This window comes from Haliotis rubra, unplaced genomic scaffold, assembly GCF_003918875.1.
Source record: "Haliotis rubra isolate DU_JTF1 unplaced genomic scaffold, ASM391887v1 Scf57, whole genome shotgun sequence".
Lineage (NCBI taxonomy): Eukaryota > Metazoa > Mollusca > Gastropoda > Lepetellida > Haliotidae > Haliotis > Haliotis rubra.
The window spans coordinates 707,475-730,330 of NW_025767268.1; the positions used below are offsets into that span (position 1 = coordinate 707,475).

General features: G+C 38.3%; 1 protein-coding gene across 2 annotated transcripts in view; it reads right to left on the reverse strand.

Moving 5' to 3' along the window:
- Window positions 1-12,520: 12,520 nt before the first annotated feature.
- Window positions 12,521-22,856, reverse strand: part of LOC124254311 (Fanconi anemia core complex-associated protein 24-like) — a 42,118-nt gene continuing 31,782 nt past the window's right edge. Inside the window, exon 7 of one of the 2 annotated variants that reach the window (XM_046688227.1) lies at window positions 12,521-12,686. In XM_046688227.1, coding sequence (XP_046544183.1) covers window positions 12,546-12,686 — 141 coding nt within the window. In that variant the 3' untranslated portion in view covers window positions 12,521-12,545. The remainder of the gene's footprint in view (window positions 12,687-22,856) is intronic. The other variant, XM_046688225.1, reaches the window with a different exon arrangement.

The window sequence follows — 22,856 nt, forward strand, 5'->3', positions numbered from 1 at the left end:
TTATAGTCCAATATAGACCACTGAATGAAATAAATTGTCTAGCCATAAAATGTCATAAATATGTAACAGAAAAGAATATTAGGTAAAATAGTATCATCCCTTTCATTTCATCAAATCAAAAACGTGTCAGTTTTCATATTTAACGTTACATTATTCCAACATAGTACGACACAGCATCACCATACTAGGGCCTTGCTATGGTGCTATCGCCCAGTCTTCGTCAGTTGCTTTAAAGGTCACTCGTCCTACAAGAAACTGTTCAATTAAATGAATCATTTTGAATCATTGAACTGAAAACAAGAATACATTGAAACCCTGCTTATCCGGACACCTCGCCTATCGGATGATAATTATGCCTTGTACTAGCACACTTGCACAATGGACAAAAGGTAACATCATCATTTACTGGGCTATATGCCAGGTAGTATGGGGGATGGTATCTCTTTTGGGGCCGAAATAGGAATTCAAATGGGCCCAAACAACGCATACCCTGGCCGTGTAACAAATTTAGGACTTTTAGGTGCCGAATGCTAGTGTTTTTCAGCAATGTTTTTTCATACGTTTCTATTTTATTTCTGCAACGGTGTTGGATTTCAGTGTTAAAGAGGTTACAATTTGTCGAGGTCGTCCATATTACCGTTGGGACCCTAGAATACGGTTTGATATCTATTTCATCCTTAGGGCAATAACCCAGGATATTGTATAGGTGAGGGTCTTTGGTGTATTTAGCAAACACGGAAACCTTTACTTGTGGGAAATGACACCCCACAGAGACAGCTGTGACGCAATTCCTCCTTTCGTTGCCACGTGTACAAAAGCCTAATCATCTGAATTATAACCAGTAAAGTGGTATAATTGTTGTCATGTATGAAAATAAGCGAACACAAAAACCTTCAACATTGACATGCTAGAGTATTTACAGAGGTATATTGATATAATTCACATATCCATTAACAGGAACACGGTCAAATATTTCAACGTGAACAGACCGTTAGTAAATCCTTCACTGTCACCGATGTGCTGCATTTAGTTTTGTTTAACAAGATGACTGAAACCTTATTACTGATTTGGTTATGTACGTTACTGAAATTTTCCTTACCTGCTTATCCAAAAGTACCCGGTTTCTGACATTAGCCTTGTTTAAAGGCTACCATATGTTTTCTGAAGTCCACCATAGGTTGCAGGCAAACAGCCAAGATTGGTTATGCTTTAAACGATTATTTCTGGACTGTTTGTCGCCGACAATAATTAGTAGGCATGACAGGCAGTGTATTTAATTTTTATTTACTTGTTTGCTTTCAGTTATGCCTAATAGTAATGGGCGTGTTATATGCAGGTTTAACGTCAAATAGAGATTCCGTTACATTTGTTCTGGGCGAAAATGGGGATATAGGCAACATGTAACGTACATTTCATTAAAGTGAATGTTTTCTAAGGAACTTCTGTAATTTTGATTAAACGATTTACTGTTGATAAGGTTTTATAAGTAAGCAATAGTCTTCCCACAAAGGTTTATGGAAATCGTTACATTTGACCTTCAACTGAATGTGATGTAAAACTTCGACCTGTTTGACTTCCAAGGTATTGATAAGAAAAGGAAGTGAGGAGTGAAGAAAGCATGAAACAACATACTTCTAATCACACCATACTCGTTTCATATAAACAAAGACCTTAGCTAGGCACCCCCTGACATATCTCACGATTGAATGAGACCCGATCGTAACCCTTTGGAGCATATCTAGGACATGATTGGTCGTCTTGTGCAACAAAGGGAGCCTCCTGTACAGAACCTGGCCCAATTGAAGGCTGCTTTACACGGTGGTACGGCGAGATTGCCCCTTCAGAGGATCAGGAGGCTGACAGGGGTATGAGGATGAGAGTGCTGGCTGTCACACAGTCACGTGGAGGTTACACTCGGTATTGACCTTGAGTCGTGTAGAACACGCAAAATGACATTTTGAATGTTCACATTCACCATGTCATCTGAAATATTTACACAAAGCTAAATGCACCAATAATCAAAATTTATTTATGAGGATTAAATAACTTAATATGTTTCATGCTTGCTTTTCGTGATGACAAATCTTCCTGACCTATTGCAATTCTCCGCTTGGCATAAGTTGCAGTATCAGGTCTTCTTGTTCCACCGTTGTCGACCGCAAAAAGAATACGGTCTGTGTGGGATTCAACCAAAACTTCCAAATATGATCCAGAATTGGAAAAGTACGTAAAAGTGACCAACAAAACTTGCCCCATCCTTGTCAGCTTTCACGAAAGAGAGTTAGTTGCACAATTGCAACAATATTATGAACATGTCCCTATGGATCAGCTTCTACTAGCGATGATACCAGGTGCTGACGGAAAATGAATTGCATTGCCTGTTTCTATGTAATCCAAAAGGAGTATTAACATATTAACATTGAAGCACAATGATGGTTAGTTTACAAAGATGACATTTCGGTCACTCTGGTAAACGTGAGCATGGTATTCATAGAGAATAGCCACCCCTCCATTAGGTTGGGATGCTAGGTCACTTCCCAAACTGTTTTCAAAATACAGTACTGTAACACATGATTGCTATACTGCCAATGTTCTTCAAAGGTAGTTGGTGTCAAACCAAAGATGCTGCCAAGAAATGGTTTAAACAAGCAAACGAACAGCCAACAGTTAAGACTAAACCCCAGTGACTATGCAATTATTGTATGGAAGAAAATTTAGAACACTAAAATAAACAGTTGTTCATGTGTATTGTGTTTATATGATAAAATTATTTTGCAACTATTACATGGAGGGAATATATACAGTATATATAGTTTAAATCTGTGACTTATCCCATATAATTGATTCACATAGCTTTTAGGCAAGATCCATATTTTCTTTTACAGATAATGACGTACATTGATCACTCATATAGTTCTCAGTATTACTAAATACACGTTTTATCAAAACTTATTTCGTAACAAGTAATGCGGGACGACCGGGAAATTTTAAATATATCTATATAGCATCACAATGAACTCGCCTAAGCCTGCTTATTCAAAAGTATGCATATTCTGCGTGCTTGCGTTTTTAGGTTGCTGTTATTCAGCCATTCGAGGATTATTTATGTTACTCACATATTAAAACAGCTGTTTACTGTTGGATCACGTTTCTCACAGTAAACATTCCACTCGTTTACTCAACTGTCATGCACACTATGGTCGTTGGACATCAATTACATGAAAACATCCATAAATTATTATAATTGTGCCTAATTCACCCGGTGTTAATCTCGTTAACATGTTGTTCATAACAACAGGGCTTGTAAGGCAAAAATCAGCAGCTGCAAATTAAAAGGTGGCAGTACAATAGGAAAGGAAAGGGATGTGATTGCATTGTAACGCAATTTGAATCTCGTCATGTACTCAAGAAGAAAATGGTCTTATAAATCAGATGAATCTGACTGATAACAAAAATCCTGACATTTCGTCAAATGTGTATTAACATATTTCGCTAAAGAATAAAGTTGCCTTCTTGTTATGCCTCGAGCTCCAATTTCAGCTTAACGTAGTCTATCTACGATTAAAAGTTCATATATTTGATGTATCAGCAATGTATACTCGCATATAAGTACACATATACTAGAAACTTGTATTGATGGGAACAATCAAAAAACATTTTTTAAAAGTCTACTTATTCCTCAGTTGCAAATCTTTCTGAGAACCCTGTTTATATTTTGTTTAATTCTATTTGTGAGGAAATTTCTGATTTACGTTTGGAGAAACAGGGGCCATTTAAACAACTAAACGTGTCTTTTCCCAAAAATGAAATTGATATACTATATTTCTCTAAAACCCTCTGTGGACTGTTACGGTTGTGTCTATGCTGCCGCTCTCACTTTGGAGGAACTTCACTCAGTTTCCAAAGAAGACACATCTAATGATAGTAACAAAACACCAAAGAAACACGTTTTCTGGTAAAACTTAATGAAACTAGAAGAAACATTTCCTGGCTGGAGCTGTACCTTAAAATATGGTCGTTAGGGAACCCAATGTCTAACAGGCAAAAGTCAATTTGGAGAAAAACTAACATTACAATTTAAGACAACAAAATAAAAGGTACTTCTCCAAATTGTCCATTCCCTTTAAGGCAAAATTAAAGATTTGGACTGTAAGAAAGAAAAAATGGCAAAAGAAGAATTTTATAAAACCAAAAATGTTTTTTATAAGTAATGAAAAGCATCTTTACAGGCAACTCAAAACAAAGGGTGATGGTGAACATGATAAACGGCCTCCCATGGATGCCAATGAAAGGTTCAGGCAACGGTTGTGGTCTGTACCCAGGGACTGTAACCTTGAGGCGCCATGGGTCCGTGATTACGATCATGCAATGCATGAGAAAATAACTAGGTCGTGTGTCTGTTACATCTCACCAGATTATCTGAAAAGTGTTACCAAAAAGTCCAAATCTAGGGCCTGATGGCATTCGAAACCGGTACTGGAAAATGTTCTCCTGTGTCCAATCACCATTACGTTACTGTTTCAATTTTCTCGTGGACACAGGTGATGTTCCTCCATGGTTCTGCAAAGGTCGCACAATACACCTTACCAAAAAGGAGACTTGACTCATACCAAAAGCTTCTGCCCTATCACATGTTTGAATACACAATATAAAATCTTCACAGGGTGTTTGACAAACCCCGTGTCATCTTACTGCTCTTCCAATGATATAAATAATTTACAGAGTCCACAATGGACGAGGAAGGAATGTTGGGGGTGCAAGGATTAACTTTTTGTACAGAAAATGACTTTGGAAGAGGCTAAAACATATCACCGCAAACCTCTCCATGTGCTGGATTGACTACAAAAAAGCATACGACTCTGTCCCTCATGAATGGATTCTGAAGTCTCTTCATTGTATTGACTTCCCCGAGCGACTACTTGATTTACTCAAGTCTTTAATGAGTTGCTGGTCGACTCAACTTGATATGTACTCACAAGGGCAAGTGCAGACTTCAGAATCTATTCCAATGAGAAGGGGAATATTCCAGGGAGATCCCTTCAGTCCTTTGCTTTTTTGCTTGTCTATTAATCCTTTGAGCTTTCTGCTCAATAAAGAGGAGGGTTACCATCCCGGACCTCCTCAGCACAGATCCCCAATTCCGCTTACTCATCTCCTTTACATGGATGACATCGAGCTCCTTGCCAAAGGAGATACCAATTTGTACATGTTCTTCTTTTCGAGTGCTTTTCTAATGATATTGGCATGACTTTTGGACTCGACAAATGTAACACTCTTCATTTTAAACGTAGCAAGATAATTAATGATGGATCGGTCAAGTTACAAGGGGGAGGAGTTATTGAGCATCTTGTGGAAGATCAGGCCTATCTTGGAATGCAAGTTCGAGACAAGCTCTAGAATGCAAAAAATCAAGACAAACTTCGGGCCGGGTTTAAAGTTCACTTAAAGAAAATCTTGAGCTCAGAGCTAAATACTCGAAACAAGGTCAAAGCCAACAAAACTTTTGCTGTGCCAGTCCTTTCCTATTCCTTTGGAACAGTTGATTGGACACAACAAGATATCCAGTCTTGACCGCCTGACCAGAAGGATCATGTCTGATACCAGAGCCCACCACCCTCGATCATCTCTTAATTGTTTACATATGCCAATCAATTCAGGAGGACGGGGTTTGATTAATGTGGAGGCTCTTCATGATCGAATTTTAGTGTGTAGTTTTGCACATATTTAGTTATCGGATGATCCTCTGGTGATGCATGTCAAGACTCATGATGAAAGCAAGGAATTTCACAGAACACGTCACAATTAAATTCTGGAAACCCCAAAGTCCAGAACCTCCTCGCACTGTGGACACTTTCTGACGTCATGAATAAATGATAAGGATGAACAAATCTCAGAATTCATGACTATTAGCTCTGGGAAATTACAGTCCAAAATTCCAGATGTAGCTCTTAGGATTGGTGGCAGTCACGTCAAGCCAAGCAATGATGTCAGAAATCTGGGAAGTCAAGCTCGACAGAAAGTCCATGTCAAGTCAACATGCAGATCTGCCTTCTTCCAACTCTTTAAGATCAGCAAGATCAAAAAATACCTTGACAATGACAGTCTCAGGACAGTTATCCAAGTCTGTGTCACATCACGTCTTGACTATGGAAATGCCCTCCTCAATGGGACTACTACCGCTGACATCATACTACTGTAACAAGTGCATAACGGTGCTGCGAGGATGCTGACTGGTACCAAGACAACTGACCACATGACCCCTGTCCTGAAATCACCCAACTGGCTACCCGTAGAGCACCGGATCACTTTCAAGACTCTTTCTGTCACGTATTCAGCACTAAATGATGAAAACTCCTATCTTATCTTATCTTCCTAAAACTGAAACAAATATGGGTGAAGTGGCTCTATGCTTTGCAGCTCCAACACTGTGGAATGCTCTACAACTGGAAATCAGACTTTGTCCAACAAAAGACTCTTTTCTAACTCATCTGAAGACTTATCTTTTTTTTCCGTTCACTTCAACAAGCGTCGTTGAGCAGTCATCTTTCATCCCATCCATCCATCCATTCAAAATGTGAAATCGCTCGACCATGGGCCGGCCCATGTTTATAAGTATCATGACACAAAATTCAACTACTTTTGACTTAATTCAGCTAGCGATATTAAAATATCTCGAACATGGGTGAAAAACATTTGGCCAATGGGAGAAAATATTTACTTTTGTTCAAAATACATGTTTTTTTCATGTTTTGGAGGTCGAAATGAATGAAAGTATGTTTATAAGTCTCAATCAATCAATCAATAGTTTATTTGCTTTAAGGCCACCGGCACATGTCAAAAAAATGTTCTGGTATGTATTTCTGTCTAATGTCATTAAGAGATTTACATTCTAACATAAAGTGCATTTCATCTTCTATTTTTCCGTTTTTACAAAGTTGACAATATCTTTCCTTCCTGATAGCCCTCCCGGTTTCTTTTTCAATTGTACAACTCCACACCTTAAACTGGCTAATAATCTTCCTTACTTCTGTATCTTAACAACATTTAAATGTCTTTCAGGTTCAAATACTGACTTAAAACCGCTTAATGTATATACTTTGGAAGAAGTTTCTAAACCAGCATGCCACTCTGCAATAAAAACATCTCGTATCTTTTGTACATATTCCAACCAAAAACATTTTATATTCTCAACTGCCCCATTCAAGCACACACACACACACACACACACACACACACACACACACACACACACACACACACACACACACACACACACACACACACACACACACACACACACACACACACACACACACACACACACACACACACACACACAGCCGTTACAACACAAATGATGAATACTAATATTCAATACTAATGTTACTTTTTATGGATTCAACTATACTAACTAACTAACTAGGATATTTTCTGTGTACATTTAGCCACCTTTCAAAACAGAACAGCTGTCTTACACAGTATATGTGACACACTTATTCAAACCAGTTTAAAATACAATCTCTTCAATTATCTTAGTGACTATCTCGATTTTGGAAGGTTTCCATGTAAATCGTCATGGCGAAGAATAACTATTAATTGCATAAATAAATCTGAAACTGAACGATGGATTTCTCACGTGTGTGTAAGGCACGATATGAATAGATATCGCTTGACCCACAATTTCTTTGGTGTACATAGATTGTATTGTTTGATGTATTTTTACCCACAGTTTAAAGATATATTACAGTTTTGTGTACAAATCAGCTCAAGGGGAAAATTCTCAAAACATTGTGAACTCTGCAAAAGATATTGTAATGATTATGACTGCCATATAATTTTACACTGTGAACACTATATGTACAACAGAAATAATTTCTTTTCAAAACTTGTAGATCTCTTTGATGTGGATGTTTATGTACAAATAGAATTATTATCTGAAGATGAAATGTTATCACTATTTTCTTGGGGTGAACTACTAGTTACTAACGATATTGATGAAATGTCATGGAGATGTATGATTGTCCTCTTCTGTAAATACCTATATTCCTTGCTTCCCTCACTAAACTGTGCATTCTAGACCTTTCATCTTTTCTTTGTACATATATATGACTATATGAATGTGTTGTGAATATATTGCTGTGATTATGTTGCTGTAAATATTTCATGTACATGTTTATAATGATCTTCGGAATATAATCTGGAGGAAATAAAGAGATTCATTCATTCATTCATTCATTCATTCACTATACTAACTAACGCCTTTGATATGCTGTTGTTCTCCATGGTAAATGACGGGTAAACATAACTTCAAGATATTCTTTTCCATTATTAAACTACTTTTCCATAAAACAAATTGGTCCCCCTTTTCCAAAAGCCATAATCTTAGACTTATCCATATTAACCGTTAGCCCAGAAGGTTTAATTGTTTTTGTAGACCTTTTATTATATCAGAGATAGGAACAGTATCATCATATAAAATGAAAATGTGCCAGGATTACCCGAACCCTCAATATGTAAAACATGATAATGATATTGAGGCTACATCGTCGACGACAGCTACTCACCTTCCTTTTGGGCTTGAACCAAGTGCGTGCTGTCTCTCCTTCTTCCACGTTGGATATGTTCAGTGGCGCGAGGAGATGCTAGATATACACGTGATACATGAAGCGTGGGATGTTTGGACGTGATCGAGGTGTGTGCCTTCATTTGCTGACGGCATACTGCATGACGGTAAATATATTCTCCTAGTAAAATGACAAACAGTGTTCAGTTATATTCTGGTAGCAACCTTGCCCTTCTTTGAAGCCGTCACTTACAGATTTGAGGGAGACATATATTAGGACGTGGTAGTGTCGTACTTCCTTAAAGCAAGAAATTCTTCGAGTAGGGGATTTGATCAAGAGTTACAATGTCATCGATGTTCTCAAGCACTGCATTTGGCGACTCTGAAAGAACCAGCGAATGGCTTCTAGGTGTGCAGTCGTTTCAGATGGCGTCTGAAGCGGCATTGCTTGCACAGCCTCAGTCTTACATTCATCATTACGGTTCGGGTGGGGGAGGGGCGGTGAGGTAGCCTAGTGGTTAGAGCGTTGGCTCGTCACGCCGAAGACCCGGGTTCGAATCCCCACATGGGTACAATGTGTGAAGCCCATTTCTGGTGTTCCCCCGCCGTGATGTTGCTGGAATATTGCTAAAGACCAAACTCAGTCAGTCAGTCAGTCAGTCAGTCGGGTGGGGGATGTCGTTTTCCGTCTGTTTCAGCGTGTTGATAATTTCGTTATCTGTGGGTCGCTCAACTGCAATGATATCGTCATCAGCTGGCAAACAGCATTAAAGTGTCACTTTCTATCGAATATCTGTCGTTGTTGCCACTTGGATCAAATGTCACACGTGTCATGCAATCCAGACAGGGTCACGGAGTTTTCGTTGTCGGAGCTTCCTTCTTCGACAGGGCATTGGAAGCAGTGTGCGAAATAGTTTCCAAATTTTGCTAGCCTATCGGGCTAGCTATGCCTGAAAGTTACCAGAACACAAAATAATTCACTAGCCCCAAATTTGAATGTGGAAACTATGCAAAAGATTACAAAAATAGATGAGAATAAGATATTGTCGGCATGACAAGGTGTTCATCATAAAGCTGCTAAGATGATGAACATTTTTATCAGGCCATAATCTTGTATGATTTAAAAGTGTTTTATAACTTAACGGAGAGAGTGATATATTAACAAAATGACCCATTGCAAATTCACTAGCCAGTCTGGCCAGTGACTATAAAGATTTACTGACCCGACTGGATTTTTACTAGCCACGGGCTAGCGGGCCAGTGGCTATTTCGCACACTGATTGGAAGCCATCTTCGAGGAAACAGTTGGCGACACAGGTTGCGACACCTCGCTCTATTATGTTTATTTTCATTTGACTCTCAACAAGGCTGAATGAAAGAGTAAAGACTTTAACTTTCCCAACATGTCGAGTAATATTCACACATCTTCAGCCTTTTGGCGTTTACCTTTCATAACTTTTGAGGTACAAACGAGCATGTTCTTTACTTGATGATTTCTAAGAGCGTCATACGAATCTTGCCCTGAAGTTGTTTGATCAAGGTTACGACATCCTGGAGGACATTTCCAAATTTGACCAAAACGATGTCCAACACAATTCCAGAAACTGGCCAACAATTGACAAGCCTTTGCATCTGCTTATAAAGATTGCCACCGGTGGGGCAATATGCTTACCTTTACGCAAAAACCTGGTTATATCACTGTTTGATAATGATTCATAAACATATGCTGTTATCTTTTCTTGTGATGTCAATCACAGAAAAAGGTCTCCGACCGTCGAGGTCGTCCATATTATCCTTTGGAACAGGGTACGATGAATCGGAGCTTTAGAGTAGGGTTTCATATGCATAGGTCATTCACTAATCAAAAGTCTTCTGTTTTATCCAAGGGTAATAACCCAGGATATTGTAAAGCAGAGTTAAATGAGTATTTATGGTATATTTAGCAAACACAGAAACCTTTCATTTATTTAATGATACGTCACATACAGTCCGTTTGGGTCCAAGTGAGAACGGTTAACGGTAAATAACTCGAAATAGGGATAAGTGCATAAACATAAATGAGGCACATGGACCTGAAAGCTCTGTACCCAACAAGATCTGAAATCTGACGTTTTATGATCGATCACGGAAAAAGTTATTTACGAAAATATCATGTAATATGGTTCTATTTTCACGCTTCACACCTATTTCGAGTTGTTTAATCATTCGTCATTCTCATTTGATCCCAAACGGACTTTAGACAGCTGTCACGCAGTTTCACCCTCAACTGCCATATGTACAAAATTATCTAATCATCCAGCCAAGTGATATAATTGTTTCTGTAATGTGTAAACATAGCGTACTCAGAAACCTTAAATATTGACATGCGAGTATTTTAAACAGGTATATAATAAACTACACTTAATCGTCAATAGAATAGCAACCAAGTCAGATAACAACAGGCCATAAATCCTTCAATGTTACTGATGCGATGCGGGTGTTTAAATGTTTTGGTTAAAAAAGATGAGTGAGTGAGTTCATTTTTACGCCGCTTTTAACAATATTCCAGCTATATCACGGTGGGGGACACCAAAAATGGACTTCACACATAGTACCCATGTGGGGAATCGAACCCGGGTCTTCGGGTGACGAGCGAACGCTTTAACTACTTGGCTACCCCACCGCCCTAAAAAAAAGATGACTGACAAACAGTATTAATGGTTTGGTAATATTGGTTACTGAAATGATCGTTACCTGCTCATCCGAAACTGTCCTCTTTCGTAATGTTAGATTCGTTTTAAGGTTACCATGTGCTTCCTTGAATCCTGCAAAGGTTGCAGGTAAGATTGGTCATGCTTTAAACGATCATTTTGGGGGACAGATTTTCGCCGACAATAATTTATGGCAGGTAGTGTATTTCATGTTCATTTAGTTATTTGGTTGTACGTAGTACTTAGCAGTGGGCATTTCCATACACGGTGGAATATCAATATATGTCAAATAGAGATTTCGTTACATTTTTTCTGAACAAAAACGGGGGAGTTAACTATACAGCATGTAACGTACATTTCACAAAATATAAATATCAGCACATTGTGAGTTTCGGTTAAAGTGGGTGTTTTCTGCAGAATTTCTGTCATCAACGATTTATTTGTTGATATTGTCTTCCCACGAAAGATTTATAATAATCATTATACACATTACCTTCCCAACTGAATGTGATGTAAAATTTGGACCTATGCGACTTTCAAGGTATTAATGTGAAAAGAAAATAAGGCGTGAAGAATGCTTGAAGTAACATGCTTCATATAATATATTTCGACACCCGTTCCATACATTTCGTTCTAAAGGTCCTGGTTGTAAATGTAGAAGCATAACACATTAGATTTCAAATGTACAGACTGAATCAAACAACAGTTACACTTCGTCCGTAATAGAGAGACTGCAAACATGTCCTACATCAGTCATGTGGTTGTATCAGACAAAATGTCCTCAATTTATTCCACTGTACTGTCTTGCTTCAAAATAATTAGGAGTATTAATGGTGAACTTTAAAATGATACATAACTTGATAGTCTGCACAGAAATACCCCAAATGAATATGCAGTTGCAAACCTGAAAAACATGTTTGATGTAAAAGGAATTTTGAGGTTTGATACAACGATGGTCCGTGTGTGAGTGAGCAGATGCGTGATGAAGCAGTAAAGAGTGGAAAGGGATGATCGAACCTGGGTTTCTTCAACTTGACAAGCTCCTCCCGTATGAAACCAGTACAACTTCTGATTGTCACACCTTGTGGGGCGGCGGAGTAGCCTAGTAGTTAAAGCGTTCGCTCGTCACGCTGAAGTCCCTGGATCGATTCCCCATATGCGTACAATGTGTGAAGCCCCTTTCTGGTGTCCCCTGCCGTGGTATTGCTAGAATAGTGCTAAAAGCAGCGTAAAACAATACTTACTCACTCACTCATACCTTGTAAGTGAGAATGAGAGTAACTGAGATGGAATCACAAAAATGGTGCCCGTGTGAGATTCATGCTGTGAACAGTCAAGTAACAAGGACATTTCCTGCGAGGTACTGTAGTGTGTCCGACAGGTGGATTGTGGACTGATGTGAAGATGGAGTCTGTAACTGGTGATGGTGATCTCTGGAAAAAGCAAGTAATTTACGAAGTCATCAGTACAGCCTGCACTGCACCACAATACAAATGTTACAAGAGATGATGCTATGACAGAGATCACTCATACTACTCCTGTTTACGATGAGGGGTGGCCAAGTGGTTAAAGTGTTCGCCCGTCACGCCGAAGCCCCTGGTTAGATTTCCCACATGAGTACACCGTGTGAAGCCCATTTTTGTATGATTCCAGCTAAGGAGAGATCTTTCTGATAATTGGTCCCTTTCATGTCATGGCGCAGGTTCTTTTTATGGAAGGGTGAAGCAGTTCTTCAAGCGGCCACAATATCCCAAGATTCTCAGAAGAATATCGTTTCCCGTTGATGGGATCCAGTTCTGAGTGGAATCGAAGACTGCTTTGTTCTGACAATGAAGTCATTTTGGAGTTTGGTATGGGATCTGATAACGATGAGATTGTTTCATCGTGCCATCTGAAATTTTTAAACAATGGCTACGTACGCCAACAGTCAAAATGAGGATTAAATCACATACTAGGTCAAATGAATGATGTATGCAACACTACTCTTTGTTCTTTGTGGATGTTCGAAATGTTCGCTACATTTGAAATATGCGTTGCCTGTTAACAAGTGTCTAATAGATAGCAGCAAGAAAACCATTTCCACATCCATAAGAAATAGTCCATCCATTAAAGTCGAGTGTACAACTGTAACTATATCATGAGTATTATATTTGTTTCAGCAGTATTATAGCAGTACGATGTTGTTTGTAAACAAATCTAGTCTGGACCAGACAATCCAGTAATTGATGCCAGATCATGTGTTTATGAATCACTGTCACGGGTGTTCGCGAAAAGGTGAGCGCATCCTGAGCCATCGGTGGCACCCGTCATAAACATATACAAAGTCTAGTCAATTGTTCATCTGAAATAATTCGGGAACGTCATTTTTGTCACTGATGCATCAAATTTCGAAATGTCGTCTAAGTTTATTTTAAAGTTTTATGGCAAGGCATGATTTGTGTTTGTTTTTCATGTTGTTAATTATCCTGACCTTTAGTAATTGTGCTAGGAGTTTGACGCTGAGGATTCAGTAGGTATTCCATTGTGGTTTTGCTAGTATATAGTATATATTACTAAATGTCGGGGTCATATAAAGTCGAGTATACATGAAAAGAAATATATTGGTTGATCTAATTAGTAGTCATATCCTGGTGACAGGTGGTGATATAGTAAAACGTTTATATACTGAACACGTTTCTCGTACTTATTGCTCCCACTCAGCAATATTCCAGCTATATGGCAGCGGTCTGTAAATAATCCAGTCTGGAACAGACAATCCAGTGATCAACAGCATGAGCATCGATCTGCGCAATTGAGAACCGATGACATGTGTCAAACAAACCAGCGAGCCTGACCACCCGATCCCGTTAGTCGCCTCTTACGACAAGCATGGGTTACTGAAGGTTCATTCTAACCCGGACCTTCACGGGTTCGGTCACGCTAGTAAACGAGAGCATGGTATTCATAGAGAATAGCCACCCCTCCACTAGGTTGGGATGCTAGGTCACTTCCCTGGAGGTCCCTAGTATGGTGAACTACCTTCAGTTGTTGGCAATATAGCCTGTTTTTATATTGTATTGTCTTCCGTAATTAAGCTGTTTTAGAGTTACATACTAGTTTTATATTCATATCTGTGATGTTCTAGTTGGTTTTACTGTCCTTCGTTGACAGGGTTTTTTAAATTTACCTTTATGTATTCTAGAATTATTACTCGTTTTTAGTCACGATATGGCTGAAATATTGCCGATGAGACTTTAAATTGTAACTCACTCATTCACGAAAAAAGAACTGCAAAGCCGGTTTCTACGTAATCCAAATGGTTGCTTTGTTGGCATAGCCCAGCTATAGGGCGGCGGTGTGTAAATAATCGATTCTGGACCAATTAATCTTTTGATCAAGAGCACGAGGCTCGATCTACTCAGTTGGGATGCGAGGGAATGTGTCAACCAAGTCAGTGAGCCTGACCACCCGCTCCCGTTAGTCGCCTCAAGCCAAAAGGAGAGTATTCAAAGATCAACACTGACGTTTCCGATAATTTGTTTGCAAAAATGCCGTTTCTGTCACTCTGGTAACCGTGTGCATGGTATTCATAAAGAAAGGCCGCCCCTCCATTAGGTTGAGGATCTCGGGTCACTACCCAGGTGTGTAAAATGTGATTGCTATACTGCGAATGATTGATTCATGTTCTTCATAGCTGGTGTCAAGATGCTGCAAAGAAATGGTTTCAACAAGCCCACAGAAAAGCCTTAACCCCAGTGCCTATGTCATTATTGTAAGAAAAGTAAATGCACTGGAATATACAGATGTTCATGTGTTTCGTGTTTATACGATTTAAATTATTTTTCAACTATTGCATGGAGGGAACATATATTGTTTAAACCTATATCTTATCCCATATGCACACATCTGTCCTAGTATTACTCAGCGTGTAATCAAAAAGTATTCCGTTATCATCGAGTAATGGGAGAAGACCGGAAAATTTTAATTATACTGAACACATCACAATAAACTCATCCAAGAAATGTATCAAGAATCCAAGTATGCATATTCTGTGTTTTAAGATATTTATCAATCAGTGTATTTAGTGAAAAGGCCACAGACCCACGTACAAACACATGATAATTATGTTTCAATATTAAGTTTGTACTACATATATGACGAACGTAATGCGAGAGCATCTTTTGCATACTTGCACAATTGGTAGCAAGCTGGCATACCTTTAAAATAGTTTTGACGAAGATCATGATATATATTGACAGGGGCGGATACAGCTTTTTGAGAAAGGGGGGAGGGGGGGGGGTGCCCACTATTGAGAAAGGTGGGGGTGCACATTTCATTTACACCAGAGTTTCAATGGTCATTTAACAAACTTTCAGCACCAAAGGGGGGGGTGCGCACCCCTGCACATCTCCTCTGGATCCGCCTTTGTATTGGACACTAAAACATAAATGAAATTCATCTTCAATATTAATACTATTACTAAAATTTCTACAAAGTCTTTTCTGCCTACGTCCATCCTGTCTACCAGTATTATTAAAAAGATTAAGGAAGTGCACATATTTAGGTTGCTTTTAATCAGTACATTCATTATGTGGACCGCATATTAAAAGGGCTATTTAATGTTGGGTCTTGTTTCATTCATTTACTCAACTGTCAGGCACACTATGGTCGTTGCACATCATTTACATGACTAATAAGATAATTGTGCGCAATTCACCCGGTGTTAACGTCATTAACATGTTGGTCATAACAAGGGCTTGTAACGAAAAAACCAGCAGCTGCTTGCGGTAGTACCGTAGGAAAGGAAAGAGATGTGGTGAGGTCACCTCACTTAATTCGTTCGAGATCAAATTCAACAATGTCCCTTGCAAACACCTCTGTCGATTGTACACTAATATCGAGGGAATATGTTTAACTACGGAATTCTTACTTTGGGAGCTATCGTATACAGAAGTTGAGAGAAATATAAATATGAACCATTTTCACAACCATGAGGAATCTCTCTGCTAAACGTAGGGTCGATTATACACTCTGGACAATATCGTAAACATATTTTTATGAATCACTATCAAAATAGTGACGATATCAGATGTTCCCCAGCAGAATATCTTGCCCTATAGGTGGCAACGTCATAAACATATACAAAAGCTAGTCAATTGTTAACCTCGGTAACATACGGCAGAAGTCATTATGAGGATTGCATCGGAAATCAATTAGTCATTGATTTGGCAAATTTGGAATTTCCTCTTCGTGTATACTGTAAAACTTTTTGAAAGCTTTATGGATGCTTTATGAACCATGCAAACAACTTCTGAACAAGAGTCATGTAATGCTCTTTGACTGAGTTTGGTTTTACGCCGCTTTTAGCAATATTCCAGCAACACCACGGCAGGGACACCGGAAATGGGATTCACACATAGTACACATGTGGGGAATCAAACCCGGGTCTTCGTCGTGAATAGCAAACGCCTTAACCACTAGACTACCCCACCACCCTCCAAGACCTGCAAGATCAAGGAGGACCAATGACCAATGACCATTTATGACCAAGTCCTAATTCAAAAAACGCAATCTTATGATCCATGCTGAAGAACTGTGCCAGCAATGGACAAAAAAATATGTTACAATTACCATTTTAATACAACATGTAATGTTTCTGTATTTATCATGGGATAAACAGTTGGTGGTGCTTGATTAATGCTCATGTGTATTCAGTGTCACTGCCTTGAAATGTACATATGTCAGTGTCACTGTCTCTATACAGTTGAACATCTGACACAGAGTCAGGCTAGGCTACCCCACCGCCTCGATGATCTTTGAACTCTTTATACCTCCGTTATGTCAGATGGGAAATGACTACTTGAAGGCCATTGAATGTTGATACATCACCAAAATATCCTAAGCATATTTTAAACTTTAAACCAAAATGCACATAAATCTAATCAACAGGGAATTCCAGCACTTCACACTGTTTGGCAGTAAACCTCAGAGGTTACCTGCTTCACTTTTGACAAATCTATGCTCTTCACAAATCTATGCTCATCACTTTTATCAATAAATTATTTTTTCTTAAAGTTTGTCACGTGGGAACTGTGCCCATGTCTGAGATTGTAAGAAACTTAAGCAAATCATTTTATATATTTAGAATCCAGATAGTATTAATTCTGCTCGTCTCAAACATCTTCTGTAAATATAGTGGTTTAAACATATTTATTCATTTACTCATGATGGGATTGGCAAACAAGCAATAAAACATGCTTATATCAATGCCGCTCCCTAACAATGATACAATAGTAATAACAATAATATTGATAGTGAAAGGAGCACTGTCACACATGAGCTGGCCAAAAATATTTTATGCAAAACATAATGTGAATCTTCAAGGACAACAATATTGACGATATAATGTGCCAGATACTAATTTGGAGAAGAAATAGTGAACAAAGTTCTTTCGTTAAAGGCAAAAACGCCAAAATAAACCAAAACTAGGCAAAAAGTACTGTTGTGATCTCAAAAGAGCAAATATAACAGCAAGGCACGGCATGAATTCCAAAACATCAAAAGGCACAAGTAAAACTAGTTAGATAAATTTTAGCGAAAAGAACTCTCAGTCGGACCTTTTGCCAAGCTATGATGTAGATTATGTACCGATTTGGTAAGTAGTTCCAGGTTTACCTGTTCTGATGTGCCCGAATAATGTGACCGAATAAGATTGATGACAAATTAAAGCTCTCAGTATAACAGCAAGGCACGGCATACTAAAGAAGTATGCATTTGATTTTTTTTAGTAGTCGTTTTAAATATGATTGACAGAAGTGAGATTTTATGTCGTTAAGAAATGAAGCGGATCTTCGGTGTGATGCCCGCAGTTACATTCAGGACTATCAGATATATGTCTGGAAAAGTAGATTTCACTGGTGTTGTGTTCTTATAGTTTGTTTTTGAATTCCCCAAGAGTATTGGTATTTACGATATCGGGAGGGAGAGAGTTCCAGATGTTTACCGTGTTAGGGATAAATGACCTGGAGGAGAAACTAAAGTACTTTAGTGTTGCATTTAATATTTTGTAGGTCAGAATTATTTCTCAAATAATATCCACTTACAGATGATACATTTTCTGGAACTAAACTAGACAAATAATCTGGAACTAGTTTGTGAACCATTTTGTAAAAAATGTATAATTTTTGACGGCGTCTTCTATTTTCAAGTGAGGAAATATTTGTCTCAGAATATAGTTTGTTATGACTTGTGCCGCGAACAGCTCCGCAGATAGTTCTGATAGCGTCTAGATTTAATTTCTCTAGAAGAAGCGTTTGCTCTTTAGTGCAATTATCCCATACATGACACGCGTAGTCAAATATTGGTAAAATAAATGATTTGTACATTGTCAGCAGCGTTTTCCCGATGACCTGTTGAAGCGATGGGTATTGCAGATTTGCCCATGTTGGGGAAAACTTCTTAGGCAGTTTATCATTGGACTGACTTTTAGAAACTTTATGACAATTTTCAATTTGACTATGCCACATACAATCTTGTTGAAGAACTATTCCCAAATGTTTGTGAGATGTGACGTCGTTTATGTTAGTGTTATCCATCGATAAGACTGGTTTGATATTCTGAATGTGTTTGCGGGTAAATTGAATAGAGACCGTTTTATTTGGATTAAAATCAACTTGCCATTTTTTAGCCCAGTCTGATATTACAGATAAATCATTATTCAGACATTGTGCTGCTACATTTGGATCGTTTATTACTACATAGAGCGAAGTGTCATCAGCAAACAGACGTATATTACTGTCAATGCCATCGACAATATCGTTGATATAAACTAAGAATAATAGCGGTCCTAAGACGGAACCTTGTGGTACGCCAGCTGTAACTGGTTTTAATTCGGAACTGAAGCCGTTGATTACGACACGCTGTCTTCTATCGTCGAGGTAACTTTTAAACCATAAAAGTAGTTTGCCACAAATACCGTAAGCTTTCAATTTCTGAATGATTCCTCTGTGCCATACTTTATCGAATGCTTTGCTTATGTCGCAAAAAACTGCTCTTATTCTCCTTCCCTGAAGATTTATCTAATTCTTTAGCAATAAAATCATAAAGGTAAGTCAATTGGTAAGATGGTGAATCTCCAGGGGTAAACCCGGACTGAAGATTTGTTAGTAAGTTATTGTCTCTGAGATAATTAAATACATATTTGAAAACACATTTTGTTAAATACTTTGGCCCCCGCCGTGAACAACTAGTTAGTGCTACAGGTCTGTAGTTGTTACATTCAGTTATATTACCTAATTTAGATAATGGGTCGGATATTACCAGAACGCTGAGTTTTAATACTCGATTACCGATAAAGTCACGCCCGGTTGCTTTAGTGACATCAACAGAAAGTAACATATCTTTAACTTAATTGGAGCTCAATGTGATGGAGGATAATCTCTGATCCATTTTTATCATTAGTTTTGGAAGGTTTTGGTCAGGACTTTTAACAGTGGCTTGAACGCAGAAGTAATTATTCATAATTGTTACGATATCATCAAAATTATCGTATACTAAATTCCCATGTTTAATTGGAGGAAATATTGTATTATTCCCGGTGCATTTCAAGTAGTTTTTGACTAAGCGCTAACAATGCTTACTACCGTACGAGTCGTTTATCTTTCTATCGAATTTAGAGACATAATTTTTCTTTGCTGAGCCCACAGCTGCTACAACTTTATTTCTGAGTTTACGAAAGTTAGCCCAGTCGGACGGTCGGTTGCGTCGTTTAGCGATTTTGTGTACACGGTTACGTTTTCGTATCAAACTACGCACTTCGCCAGACATCCATAACGGATCATTGGGTCTAACAGTAATTGTTTTGTTAGGGATATCTTTAGCACAAACCTCTAAGAAAGACAAAGAGAACGAGTTTGCTGCTTCATCAATTGTGTCAGATGACAAAATATCTTGCCAAGGAATTGAAGTTAGGTTTTCAAAAAGGTTGTCTTTATCAATCTTGTTGTAATTATAAATTGTCCTTTTATAATTATAAAGTCCTTCCTTAATACTTTTAAAGGTCACATGCAACGCAAAACACAACTTTGTAGATTCTGAAACCTTTCGGTATGGGCTTACAGTAACAATTCCTCAAAAATGTGCACATTCAACTCATAAAGTTGAAAAAACAACGCGATGAAAGAAAAACGCGAAATCGGAGTTCAAACGATTCACTAATTTCACCTCAGTGCTGGGGTGAAAAGTGGTTTCAGCAGCTGTGATGCGCTGTGCCCATAGCGCATGCGCAGTGATTAGATTCGTGCGGCTTGAACCGGGAAGGCGACTCGTAAAAACACAGCAAGTGTGAGTGAGTGAGTTAAGATTTAAAGTCACATCGGCAATATTTCAGCCATATCGTGACTACACAGCAAGTGGTGCGTGCAAGGATTATCGCCGTGGTCGAAGTTGGAGAACAAGAGATGTTTCTTGCGATTACAAGCATCTTTGGTCTGCAGTATTAAAACTACACTGGTCCCATACTTGGTTGCAGATACCAAGTTTGCAAGAAAGTGTAGCATTAGAAATACTAATTTCATTGTTAGAAATTGCTCAGCTTGAAAACGGAAATGTTTTAATATATACTACCCATCAAAAGTTTAGACTCACTAGTGTAAATGTAGCCACTTACTTGTCCACTGTTCTAAACTAGCTTTTTGCAAAATATTCCATACTGTTTCAAGGTACTGTTTAGTTATGAACTGGTGTATTGTAAAACATATTCGTAACATTGAAAAGATTATTGTCATGAGTTCAGTAAATGATTAAAATCTGTGAAAATTGGCGAATTCTTAACAAAACTTTACACCAAAACGCATCTGTTCACATGCACGACATTTGCTCATGCCTTTCGCAATTTGAAGCATCATCCTTGTGCAATTCATCTGCATAAGGTTTTCAGTTGGTTCCCCCAAGTTGGAGAAATTCATCTTCGATGTAACCACATACATATACATAACATATAGTGAGTGCTTTAAGTGAGTCTAAACTTTTGATGGGTAGTATATATGTCTATGAAAACATAGAAAAATATGTGGATTGTGATAAGCAGTCTCTGTCACAGACAAAACTCAATGTCTGTTTTATTGACACCTGTGTCTGGCTGCCTGTCTGCTAATGACAATATGCAATACACAACTTCAATCACTGACCACATGCAATTTGAACTTAACACCTATCAGGCTATACACCATAAACAAATACATTGATTTATGGCTCGTGTATCTGAGTTCTGTCTCTGTCACATTACGTAATTACACAGACAGACAGGCGTGATACTTGTACACATGACATCTTATGTCTGTTGATTGCAAACAGCGTCCATTTTTCTCGGATGATTGGATCGGACGGAAACCGGTGCAAACTCAAATTGTCAGTTTTAAGTCCTGCTTTGTACTTGGACGAACCACAGTTTCCAGCCACGCAGTTGTTCACCATCTCAGTATTTGTTGATTGGATCGAACGCAAATGCAGAGAGCATGTATTTACAAAACCCAACATCTCTATATAGTCTTTATGGATAACAACTTCTTCTATTGTATATGGTGCAGCGTTTCGGTATGGTTTCTTATGCCGTTGTCACCGGAAATGAATCCATACCGAAACATCGCATCATATACAATAAAAGAAATTGTTATCCATAAAGAATCTTACTTTCTTATTACTCACCATACTTCTAAAAGTCCAATCAAACAGATCATCTCTATATACACGCAATGAGACGTGGGCGTATCGGCAAATGAACTAGCCAATGAAAGACTGCGTTACACTTGAGTGCACACCCACCCGCTCCGACTGGGTTCGCTCTCCCGGGTGCTTCGTTTCGAGCGATATAAACCCAAGTACAAAAGATTGCACTTTTGATTCCCGATTGTACGTTTATAATTTTGTTTATTTGTTTGTTTCACAATCAGCAATGTATATTATATGACATGAATAAGTGATAATTGTGTTTTAAGTATGTTTGTTCTTTTTGGTTGCATGTGACTTTTACAATTTATGGTTAATCCTACGGCTTTTGTGGAGCTTTGGAATACAGTGCAAAATAAAGAATGGACATAACTTCCAAGTTGATAGTACCGATGAATGCTTTGGTCAGATTTATTTATCAGCTAACATACTGGCCTTACATGTATTGTTTGATATACCATTCATACAAAGTTCTTTCATAAAACCATTAATGTAGTGATGTTTACATATATAATGGTTATATTATTTATGGCTTCTTCAGTGGGAACGAGTTCAAAACTACTTCATGCATATTTTGGAACAGAATGGGTTAATTCCATTTCTGTTTCTTCTTTTTCAGTTTGTGCATTTTCCGATTCCGAGCAACACTATCTACTCACAATTTGCCGAATGTATTACTTCTTTCTGTCAGATGGCTTAATGAGCTGACATACATACAATTCTGAGCATTTTCACGTGTATTCCGGGGATTTTCTTACTTTGCCGGTATTGTACGGAAGTTCAAATCCACAGACGGGACAAAAAAAAGCGATTTGTGGATGTCAACTTCTTTATTGTGAATAAGACGACGTTTCAGAGTGTATGCTTGCTCCTTCATCAATTTGCCGATTTGTCTTTTC